Source organism: Erinaceus europaeus, chromosome 2, assembly GCF_950295315.1.
Source record: "Erinaceus europaeus chromosome 2, mEriEur2.1, whole genome shotgun sequence".
Taxonomy (NCBI): Eukaryota; Metazoa; Chordata; class Mammalia; order Eulipotyphla; family Erinaceidae; genus Erinaceus; species Erinaceus europaeus.
This window is the reverse complement of record NC_080163.1, coordinates 42392140-42404413: the sequence shown is the minus strand read 5'-3', so window position 1 is coordinate 42404413 and position 12274 is coordinate 42392140. Positions and strand designations below refer to the sequence as shown.

Here is a 12274-nt window from a genome sequence, read left to right as displayed (position 1 = left end):
TATTTGACAGTAAATACAATAGTTTTTACATGCATAACATTTCTCAGTTTTCCACATAACAATACAACTCCCACTAGGTCCTCTGTCATCCTTTTTGGACCTGTACTCTTCCCCCCACACCCACCCCAGAGTCTTACTTTGGTGCAATATCACCCATCTTTAGTATGACACTGATTATAACTAGATTCCCCTTTCCTTCTTAACTAGAGACTTTAAAACATGTATGACACTTGGGATTTAATGTTTGTTCTTCTAGTCTGGTCTTGAGAGTGAGGCTTGGGTTAGTGAACACGTTTAGTATTTTTAAATGCTTCTGAAGATTTGAAAGGTACTTAATTATTTTGTATGAAAGATATTTTAAAAATAGTTTTCAAAAAATTTACTTAGAGAACCAGAGCATCACTATGGTATCTACAATGCTAGGGAATCAATCTTGGGACATAATGTTCTCAGGTCTACCTCATAAACTGTCTCCTGGACAACTAAAAGATTTTTTTTTTAAAGACATCTTTTCACAGTCCATAAGTAATTTTTAAAAAATTATCTTTATTTATTGGATAGAGACAGCCAGAAATTGAGAGGGAAGGGGGAGACAGAAAAGGAGAGAGACAGAGAGACCCCTATAGCCCCACTTCACCACTTCTGAAGCTCTCCCCCTGTAGGTGGGGATGGGGGGCTGGAACCCAGGTCCATGTGCACTGTAACGTGTGTGCTTAACCAGGTGTGCCACCGCCCTGCCCCCAGTCAGTAAGTAATTTGACTTTAAATTTGTCAGCAGTTATTTTTGTCTATTAACCAGAACTTATAGTCTTCTGTTATTTATGTTTCTATAATCTGTCATCTTTTCTTTATGGATTAAGACTTTTTACCCCAGAACTTGGTTCAACTATGAAAATAAAATGCAGTATATTTGGAAACAATTAGTTTCTGTCTGTCTGATATTCAGAGCCAAGTTATACATTCAGCTTTATAGTATATGGGTGACAGTCTGACTCATAAACTACAAAATATATTTACTATTACCTTTGGAAGAGAGCATTTACCTGGTTTCTTGATAAGCTCTTCAGGGCTAAAGAACCTTTCCTGCTGTAGAAATAACCCAGATTGCTGATTACTGCTGTTATGTATAATTATGTATAGTTGTAATTTTGCTCGAAAAGCTATTAAAAGGGAAGGGGCAGGAAGTAGCCTGGTAGACAGCTGACCTGGTAAACCACATACTTTCGTCACGTTCGGGATCCAGGTTTGAGCCCCCATTCACAACATGGGAGTACCATACACAGCATAGGAGGAAGCTTCATGACAGGTTGAGCAGTGCCATGGTTATCTCTTCTTTCTCTGTCTCTCTTGAAATGAAGCTGAAAGGAAAAATAAAAAGTCCACTGAGAACAATGGAATTGCAGGTACAAGGGCCCTGTCATGAAAAGACAGTGAGTAAGGGTGGGGGCTTGCTGGGAAATAGTTTTCCCTAACTAACTTAGACCACCAAAAATTTTGCTGTGCCCTGTGAAAGTTTTTATTAAACAACCACAGTCATTTTTTTGGAGACCAGATGTAAACTTAAGCCCATGTTTCTTCAATTTCTGTGTGTATTTTTGAGCTTTATGAAAACTACGTGTGGTTTTCTTTCACCAAACATTATTATGTAAGATACTCCATGCACTATGTTGCCTCCCAGGACACAATTTTTGTCCTGTCCTGTCCTGTCCTGTCCTTCCCTCCATCTCTTCCTTCCTTTCCTTCCCCTCCCTTCCCTCCTCCCCGCTTCCCACACCACCACATTTGCTTTTCTTCTATCTTTGGTATACATGTGATGCTGGAATGCAAACCTAGGACCTTGTGCATGGTAAGCTATGTACTCTACCAGGTGAACTATCTCCTGGAGTCCCCCCAAAACTTGCACATACTGGTTTGATCTTAACAAGCCTGTTTATAATAATAAAAATATGTTAATTCTAGCCATTTTTGTATACATATGCATATAAAAACTTTTTCATTTGGTTCTGGAGAATGAACCCAGGGCTTTGCATGTGTGGTAGCTCTGCATAGCTTTCAGGCTCAGTTTTTCATTTCAAAATAAGTAACTTATGATATAGAGTATCAGAGTGCCATCCTATGATGCCAGGAATTGAACTTGTGACCTCATGCCTATTGAATCAAATACTATTCCATTTCTCTCTCTCTCTCTCTCTTTTTTTTTTTTTTTGGTGATGTGGGGGATTGAACCTGGGATCTTGGAGCGTCAGGCATGAGATTCTCTTTGCATAACCATTATGCTATCTACCCTACCCTTTTCTTTTTCTTTATTTCTATTATACTTAATAGGAAAGAGAAATTAAGAGTTATGAGGAGGACAGGGAGAGAGAGAGAGAGGTACCTGTAGTACTGCTTCACCATTTGTGAAGCTTTCCCACTGCAGGTGGAAACTGGAGGCTTAAACTTGGGTCCTTGCACATTGTAACATATTCACTCTCTACCGGGTATGCTTCCCATGGGGGGGGGGTCCCCATTTTTTGTTGCTTTACTTAAATTAATCAAATAATAGATTTTTTTTTTTTTATTGCCACCAAGCTTATTGCTGAGGCTTAGTGCCGGCACTATGAGTCCATGGCTCCCAGTGGTCTTTTTTTTTTTTTTTCCATTTTGATAGGACAAAGAGAAATTGAGAGGGGAGGGAGAAAGAAGGATAGACAACTTTAGACTTGCCCTACCACTCATGAAAGTATCCTTCCTGCAGGTAGGGAGTGGGGGCTCAAACCCTGAACCTTGCACATGGTAATAAATTCGTTCTACCAGGTGTGTTACTGACTTGCACCCTATCACCCCCCCATCATTCTATGGAGGATTAATGGTTTACAGTATAGTTTTGGACACATGGGTGCACTTCATCCCTGTGATAGATGTTTACAGAACATTTTCACTTTCAACTTAATGGGTTTTTTTTTGTTGTTGTTGCTGCTGAGTTGTTTTATTTATTTTTTTTTTTACATATTTTAATTGTTGTTTGTCTGATGTATGATGTGTAAATATTTTCTCTTATTTAGCAGGGTATCTTTATTTCTATATACTTTTTAAAAAATGTTTTATTATTTTCCTTTTTGTTGCCCTTGTTGTTTTGGTTATTATTGTTGTTATTAATGTCATTGTTGCCGGATAGGACAGAGAGAAATGTAGAGAGATGGGGAAGACAGAGGAGGAGAGAAAGACAGACACCTGCAGGCCTGCTTCAGGGGCTCGAACTGGGATCCTTGTGCTTTGTGCCATGTGCGCTTAACCCACTGTGCCACCGACCGTCCCCCATGGTATCTTTTTTTTAAGGGATTAATGGTTTGCCATTAATTGGTGCATGTGTTAAATATCTCAGTTTTCTGAAAAAACACTTTTGTCCCAGTGGAAGCCCTTCTCCACTGAGTTTTTTTACTTTGTTGCAATATACAACCAGTCCAAGTTTTATTTTGTATTTTCCCTTTCTCTTTCTTTTCCTTTTTTTTTTTTTTGCCTCCAGGGTTATTGCTGGGGCTTGGTGCCTGAACCATGAATCCACTGTTCTTCATGGTGGTCATTTTTTCATTTTGTTCTTGTTGTTGGATAGGACAGAGGGTAATTGAGAGAGGAGGAGAGAAGACAATGAGAGAGAAAGATAGACACCTGCAGATCTGCTTCACCATTTGCAAAGTGACCCCCCTGCAGGTGGGGAGCCAGGGGCTTGAGCCTTGTGCCTGTCCTTGGACTTTGTACTATGTACACTTAACCCAATGTGCTACTGCGCAGCCCCCTCCCTGTTCTTGTGTCTTAAGTTCTGCCTATGAGTGAGATCATCCCTTACTCATTTTTCTCTTTCTGGCTTATGTCACTTAATATAATTCCTTTAAGCTTCATCCAAGCTGAGGTGAAGGTGACTTCATTCTTAATAACTGAGTGGTATTCCATTGTGTATATATACCACAACTTTCTTAGCCTATCATCTGCTGTTGGACACCTGGGTTGCTTCCAAGTTTTGGCTGTTCGGCCTGAGTGGTGGTGCACCTGGTTGAGCGCACATGTTACAATGCACAAGGACCTGATTTCAAACCCCCAGGCCCCACCTGCAGGGGGAAAGCTTTGCAAGTGGTGAAGCAGTGCTGCAGGTGTCTGTCTCTCTTCCCTTTTATCTCCTCCTTCCTTCTCGATTTCTGATAGTCTCTATACAATAAATAAAGGTAATAAAAAATAAAAATAAAATGAAAGATCTTCCGGAGAAGTATAGAGTGACCTTGTTCCAAGTTTTTTTTTTTAATATTTATTTTATTTATTTATTCCCTTTTGTTGCCCTTGTTGTTTTATTGTTGTAGTTATTATTGTTGTTGTCGTTGTTGGATAGGACAGAGAGAAATGGAGAGAGGAGGGGAAGACAGAGAGGAGGAGAGAAAGACACCTGCAGACCTGCTTCACCGCCTGTGAAGCAACTCCCCTGCAGGTGGGGAGCTGGGGTTCGAACCGGGATCCTTATGCCGGTCCTTGTGCTTTGCGCCACCTGCGCTTAACCCGCTGCGCTACAGCCCGACTCCCTTGTTCCAAGTTTTGACTATTACAAATTGTGTTGCTATGAACATAGCACAGATCTCTTTGGATGGATGTGTTTAATTCCTTAGGATATATCGCTAGGAGAGGAATTGCAGGGTTATAGGGTAGATCTATTTCTAGCCTTCTGAGAGTTCTCCAGATGGGTTGGGCCAATTTACACTCTCATTAGCAGGGCAGAGGATTCCCTTACACCAATAACCTCTCCAGCATTTATTGTTACTATCTTTTCTTTTTTTTTTTTTTTTCCCTAGGGTTATTGCTGGGCTCGGTGCCTGCACCATGAATCCACCGCTCCTGGAGGCCATTTTTCCCCCCTTTTGTTGCCCTTGTTGTAGCTTCATTGTGGTTATTATTATTGCCCTTGTTGATGCAATTCGTTGTTGGATAGGACAGAGAGAAATGGAGAGAGGAGGGGAAGACAGAGAGGCGGAGAGAAAGATAAGACACCTGCAGACCTGCTTCACCGCCTGTGAAGCGACTCCCCTGCAGGTGGGGAGCCGGGGGCTCGAACCGGGATCCTTACGCCGGTTCCTGCGCTTTGCGCCACATGCGCTTAACCCACTGCGCCACCGCCCGACCCCCTGTTACTATCTTTTCTGATGTATGACATGGTCAGGAGTGAAGTGGTTTCTCACTGTCTTAAATTGCATTTCACTGACTGTGAGTTGGGACATTTTTCATGTCTGTTGGCCTTTTGGATCTCTTCTTTGGTGAATATTCTGTTCATATCCTCTCCCCACTTTTGGATGTGGTTATTTTATTTTTGTTGTTGCTGCTGAGTTTGATGAGCTCTTGATATTATTATTATTAGCCTTTTGTCTGATGTATGGCATGTAAAGATCTCCCATTCTGTAAGTAGTCTGTTTGGGTGGTGGTTTCTTTTGCTGTGCAGAAGGATGCAATGGTTTCTAATGTTCTAATAAACAATTAGAATTTTTTTTTGATAATTAAAAAAATTTTTTTCTTTACTATATTTATTGGATAGAAACAGCCAGAAATCTAGAGGGAAGGGGGAGACAGAGAGGGAGAGAGACAGACAATTGCAGCCCTGCTTCACCACTTGGAAAGCTTTCCCCCTGCAGGTGGGGACGGGGTCTTGAACCTGGGTCCTAATGAATTGTAACATGTGCCATCATCCGGCCCCTAGAATTTGTATAAGATAAAGTAGTATAGTTATTTAGGATTGAAAAATGTTAGTTTCTTTTAGTGCACATGTATTCCAGACCAACATCTTGTCTGAAGATTAAGTAGTGTATTTAACAGTACAGTAATACAAATTTGAAAGTATTATTTAACTATTTTTAAGTATATAGGCAGAAAAATCATTTACTTGACATACATTAGAGGAAAAATTGGACATAAGTTACAATTTTCTGTACTATAATATGAACAAAAGAAGCACATTGCACTTGTTAACAGATGCAAACTTTTTTTTTTTTTTTTAAAGATTTATTTTTATAAGTCTTTTATGAGAGAGACCGGATGACTGCTCAACTCTGGTGCATATGGTAGTACTAGGGATTGAATCTGGTATCTCCGTGGTCTAAACTTGAACTTTTTTTTTTTTTTTTTTTAGCTAGAGCACTGATCAGCTCTTGCTTATGGTAGTATGGGGGATTGAACCTGAAACTTTGGATCCTCAGGCATGACAGTCTGTTTGCATAACTATTATGCTATCTACCCCCACCCAAGATGAACTTTTTCCAGATGATTTTTTTTTATCTTCTGAAATAATTTTAAAATGTAAATAGAGCTTTAAAAAATGTTTTCCTTTAAGTAGTAGACTACATGTAAATACATAAACAATACTCTTGTAATTTCTTTTTTTAAAAAAAATATTTATTTATTTATTCCCTTTTGTTGCCCTTGTTTTTTCTTTTATTGTTGTAGTGATTATTGTTGTTGTTATTGATGTGGTTGTTGTTGGATAGGACAGAGAGAAATGGAGAGAGGAAGGGAAGACAGAGAGGGAGAGAAAGACAGACACCTGCATACCTGCTTCACCGCCTGTGAAGCAACTCCCCTGCAGGTGGGGAGCCGGGGGCTCAAACCGGGATCCTTACTCTGGTCCTTGTGCTTTGCGTCTTGTAATTTCTTTTATTTGACCATATGTCAGTAAACTATTTTGCTTTACCATGGTACTTTGAAGAATCTATTTAAATGACTTTCTCTATGGTAATGAAAAGTGCTGGGATAATTGATCATTCTTACCATAGTAGTAATAATTACATGACTGTCATTTTTATTAGTGATTTAATTATTGTTATGATTTTATAAAATCTTAATGATTTATATCTTTATGAGTAAATCTCATTTTAAACTTTTAAGTTTTTATCATACTTCTTTTTATTCTCTACCTAATGCAATAGTAATTTTGTCTTACTGGTCAAGGTTTTAACATTTGTGTTTATGTGAACAAGTAGCAAGTTAGTGTGACTGCTCTAAATGTGTCCTCTTTTGTAGTATTTTAGAAAGAACAATTAGAGCAGCTGTGGAACAGCACCTTTTTGATCTACAAACCAGCATAGATCATGATCTTAATTTACAGCAGCAAAGTCTGGTGTGTAATAATGAAGCAGGAAGTATTAATTGTGTTGGGGAAGAAGCTAATAACCAGTAAGAAGCTTTTAAAACATTTTACTGTCTTATATTGAGTATTATAAAGTTGTTTTTATTTTATAAAACCAAATTTTGATGAATGGTGTGTTCTCATCTTGGGATTTTTTTTGAAGAAAAAAAGTGATTGTATGCACTTGTGTAAGTTGTGCTTTTTTTTTTTTTTTTTAAATTTATTCCCTTTTGTTGCCCTTGTTTTATTGTTGTAGTTATTCTTGATGTCATCATTGTTGGATAGGACTGAGAGAAATGGAGAGAAGAGGGGAAGACAGAGAGGGAGAGACAAAGACACCTGCAGACCTGCTTCACCACCTGTGAAGCAACTCCCCTACAGGTGGGGAGCCGGGGGCTCAAACCAGGATCTTTAAGCCAGTCCTTGCACTTTGTGCCACGTGCACTTAACCCACTGCGCTATCGCCCGACTCCCTGTATGTGCATTTTAACACTGAAGAGTCTCAGAAATCTTCCATTGAGGTGATAATTAAAAATTTAAAAAATTAAGTCCATAATAATGAGGGTTCCCTCTCTGGATACCCAGATAAAAATATAATAAGCTTGCCTTTACCATACTGTTTTGTATGTAAAAGAACTAAAAATACTGGGTTGCCAGAAAAGTCAACATTTTAATCTTTTTTTAAAATTAAAAAAAAATCATCTTTATTCATTTGATAGAGACAGCCAGAAATTGAGAGGGAAGGGGGGTGACAGGGAGAGAAATAGAGAAACACCTGCAGCACTGTTTTACCACTTGTAAAGTTTTCCCCCTGCAGGTGAGGACAGGGGCTCGAACATGTGTCCTTGAACACAGGTCCTTGCACATTGTAACATGCACTCATCGAGGTATGCCACCACTTGGCCCCATAACATTTTTTCTGTATATTTTCTATGTGAAAACGCTTCATGATTTTTTCAACAACTCAGTATTGGCCTCTGGGCTTTAGATAGCTTACCAGATAGGGTACATGCCTTGCCATGCACATGTGTGTCATAATAGTGCTGGGTGAAGTTTTGGTGCTGGTTTCTCTCCTTTTCCCTTTCTCCTTGAAGAGGTTGGCTAAGGCTGGCCCAGACTTCATTAAAAAAATAAAAACAAATATTAAAACATTAAAGCTATATTCTTTGTAGGGGATGGTCTCACCATGACAGACTAGCAGATATCTAGACAGACAGAATCCAGGGGCAGCACATTGACACAGTGCATGTGGTCTAGTTGGATGAAATGTGAACAAAATCATACGTTGCTGTTTAAGTTGTTATCCCCTAACCAGCCTGTGACCTCCCCGTAACTTTTTTTAAAAGTCAGTTGTTGATAGTGGAATGAATAAGTATCGTTGTGTACTGCATGTCATTCCACTCTTCCTTCATGTAACTTGCTAATTTCTTTTTTTTTTTTTGACTTGCTAGTTTTAAATGGAGGGGAGCCTCCTTTCCTTAACTATTACCTCAACTCTGTACCATAGGATATTTAGGTATCTTCCTTTTAGACTGCAATCAGTGATTTTAGTTACCAGCTTTTACTGCAGGGGCAGATTAGAATGATATACCTGAATTTGTAGGGTTTGTAGGAATAGATGTTTGGATAGAGTGATTAAAAAAAAGAAAGACATTAGGTTTAGAAAGGCAAAATGGGTCTTTCCTAAGAGTAAATGTTAAATGAAACTAAAAATTAAGGGATATGTAGGAATCTTACTTTATACCATAAATTAAAGGGAAGTGAATCTGGAAAACACGAGAGGAAGCCAGGCTCAGTTTCATGTATTTAAGAGAGAAGAGAAAAAAAGATATTTGAAAGTAGTTATAGGTGCAGGGATGCCTAGAAAGGTAGTAAATAAAATCAGGACTATTGGAAAAATGGGGAGAAAATACACATGCACGCACACACACTATACCTCTCCCCCAGCCTTCAGAGAACTATTTCAGTTTCCAATAGAGGGGATGGGATCAAAACTTTGTGGTGGGAACTATGTGGAGTCATACCCTTATTATCTTACAATTTTGTAAATCAGTATTAAATCACTAGTAAAAAATTCAGCGCTATGAAAACCATTAGTAGGAATATGTTCACTTTAAAAATATATTGTTTAACTGCTGGCATGCCATATAATCTATGGGTGACACCATGTTGATAACCCCTGTAGCTCTGTGTGATGGCCCTGGTTTGTGTGCTTTGATGACATGATTAGAATGAACATAACTGAATCCATAGAGGGAGCACTTGGGTCAAATAGGAAGGTGTGAAATGTTTTATTGGGAATAAATAGTTTGCTTGGAGTTTGTCCTTTACTTAATTAGAGATCCTGAAAATCACTGTCTGAGCTCAGACAGTACTGTTATTTTTATCAGCAGTAAAATAATTCGTGTTCTATGAGTAGTAGTCATCAGAAGTTATCAGTAGTCATCATAAATAAAAACGTGGCAGTGTTTTACATATTCTAAACTATGTAAGGTCTAAAAATTTGCTATCAGAAACTGTTCCTATTGGGCTTGATAATGTTAGAAACTATGGTATCTAGTACTAGCATTGCATGAATCTACTGCTCCTAGAGGCCATTTTTTCCATTTTGTTGCTGTTGTTGTTACTGCTGTTGTTGGGTAGGACAAAGAGAAATTGAGAGGGATGGGAAAACAGAGAGGGAGAGAAAGACATCTACAGACCTGCTTCACTGCTTGTGAAGCGACCGCTCTGCAGTTGTGGATCCAGGGGATTGAACCGGGATCCTTGTGCTGGTCCTTGTGCTTTGTACCATGCATCCTTAACCTGCTGTGCTACCACCCGGACCCTTGTATTTTTAATTCTAATAGGACAAATAAGTCAATATTGTGGGTGGGGGTGTACTTTTTACAAAGGGAATTATTTTGCTACATAAATTAGCTTTTTAAAATTTTATTTTAATAAGAGATAACAGAGAGAAAGATACAGAGATATACCATAGCATTGCTCAGCTCTGGCTTATGGTAGTAGCTGGGAATTGAACTTGGGACCGTGGAGCCTCAGGCATGAAAGTCTTCTGTGTAACCATTATGCTTTCTCCCCAGCCCATAAATAAATTTTCAAAGCCATTTGCTTTTGGAAATTTTTAGAAGGCTTAGCAAGGAAGGTAGATGGATTACTCACAGTATTCTATGCAGAGACTTAAAAGTGAACTTAATGCATTTAGTAGTTTAACTTGGTAAGACAAAAATGTAGGTTTTATAAAAAGAATATATTTTCTTTAGCAACTTTCAGATCGTTAATACTATTTATTATTTATGTTGTTACATATTCAGCATTTGGCCTGATGTGACTTTTTTAATCTTCATTATTAGGGTTGATATTGCTGATGATATTACTAATGCCAGTGAAAGTAACAGAGACTGTTCAGAACCTGTGACTAGCACTAATTTAGACAATGAAGTTATGCAGCAAGATTTTATATTTGAGGATGAAGAAAATATCCAGGTAAGAAATGCAAAGACTAAAAAATTGTGGTAAGCTTGCAAGATGTACTATACTGATTGCTTTGCATATCATCATCATCATCATTATTGAAAAATGCTCTATGCAGTGGCTTCCGGCAGTCACTGCATGGCATCATACATTAGTGAGCAGGTTCTGGGCCTTCTTTTAAAATTGTTTTTATTTAGAGAGAGAGGAGAGACCCTAGCACTACTTTACCATAGTGGAGCTTTAAGACCACCCATAGTGTTTCCCATGTCGTACTGGGGTTCAAATCCTAAGACTTGAACATGCCAGGGAATGTGTTCTACCAGGTGAACTTTCTCCTAGACTATATGTATTCTTTTGATATCAGATTATAGTTCAGTATCTTTGCTAACATACACATTAACTTGATTCAGAGTCCCAAGTGCATATTTTCTGAGTTTATTTTAAAATATTTTCTTTTTTTATAAAAGTTTTTTTTTGATTTTTTAAAAAAATATTTATTCCCTTTTGTTGCTCTTGTTTTTATTGTTGTTGTTATTGATGTCATCATTGTTGGATAAGAAAGAGAGAAACAGAGAGAGGAGGGGAAGATGGGAGCGAAAGAAAGACACTTGCAGACCTGCTTCACCACTTGGGGAGCTAGTCCCCTGCAGGTGTATGTGTGTGTGTGTGTGGGGGGTGCTTGAACTGGGATCCTTGCACCGGTCCTTGTGCTTTGCACCATGTGCACTTAATCCACTGCACTAATGCCCGACTCCCAGAATATTTTCTTGTGAAATAATAAATGATGTTATCTATCTGCTGAGGTGGTTAGTGATGGGGTTGAATTTATTTTTTAAACTTTTTTATGTATTTCCCAGATTTTTTTTTTCTTGAGGAACATGGAACTGATACATAATAAGAGGAAAACCATAAAGAGCAATTGAAAAATAATTATTTTCACTGTCACAGTTGTAGTAATACAGGGCCGGGTGGCAGCGCATCTGGTTGAATGCACATGTTACTACAGTGTGCAAGGATCCGGGTTCAGGCCCCTGGTCCCAACCTACAGGTGTCTGTCTCCCTCTCTATCTCCCTCTTCCCTCTTGATCTCTGGCTGTCTCTGTCCAATAAATAAATATAATTAAAAAAAACAATTGTAGGGGGAGCCGGCCAGTGGCACAGCAGGTTAAGCGCACATGGCAGAAAGCACACAGACCAACATCAGGATCCTGGTTTGAGCCTCCGGCTCCCTACTTGTAGAGGGGTCGCTTCACAGGTGGTGAAGCAGGTCTGCAGGTGTCTATCTTTTCTCTCCTTCTCTCTGTCTTCCCCTCCTCTCTCGATTTCTCTCTGCTCTATCCAACAGCAATAGCAGTAACAATAACAACGATAAACAAGGGCCAACAAAAGGGAAAAATTAAAAAATTAAAAAACAAAACAATTGTAGTAATACTGTTTTTAAAATGTTTTTTTTTAATGCAGTGTCACCTTATAAATCCAGTGATAACATTGAGACACTTACTAAGCCCTTTTTTCCTAAGCTCATTTTTTATTCTATACAGTCAAGAAAAATTTTCAGTTTTTAGCTTTCTGTATAATACATTTTGTTGTTCTTTTTATGAGAGAGACAGACACTAAAGCACTGTTAGGGCTCGAGTCCTGGCAACATGTGGGAGCACCTTGGTATAT

General features: G+C 38.6%; 1 protein-coding gene across 4 annotated transcripts in view; it reads left to right on the top strand.

Moving 5' to 3' along the window:
* FAM13B (family with sequence similarity 13 member B) overlaps nt 1-12274 on the top strand; it is an 86041-nt gene that overhangs the window by 43134 nt on the left and 30633 nt on the right. For all 4 annotated transcript variants that reach the window (XM_060178564.1, XM_060178557.1, XM_060178546.1 and 1 more), the window contains one exon: nt 10486-10618. In XM_060178564.1, coding sequence (XP_060034547.1) covers nt 10486-10618 — 133 coding nt within the window. The remainder of the gene's footprint in view (nt 1-10485; nt 10619-12274) is intronic.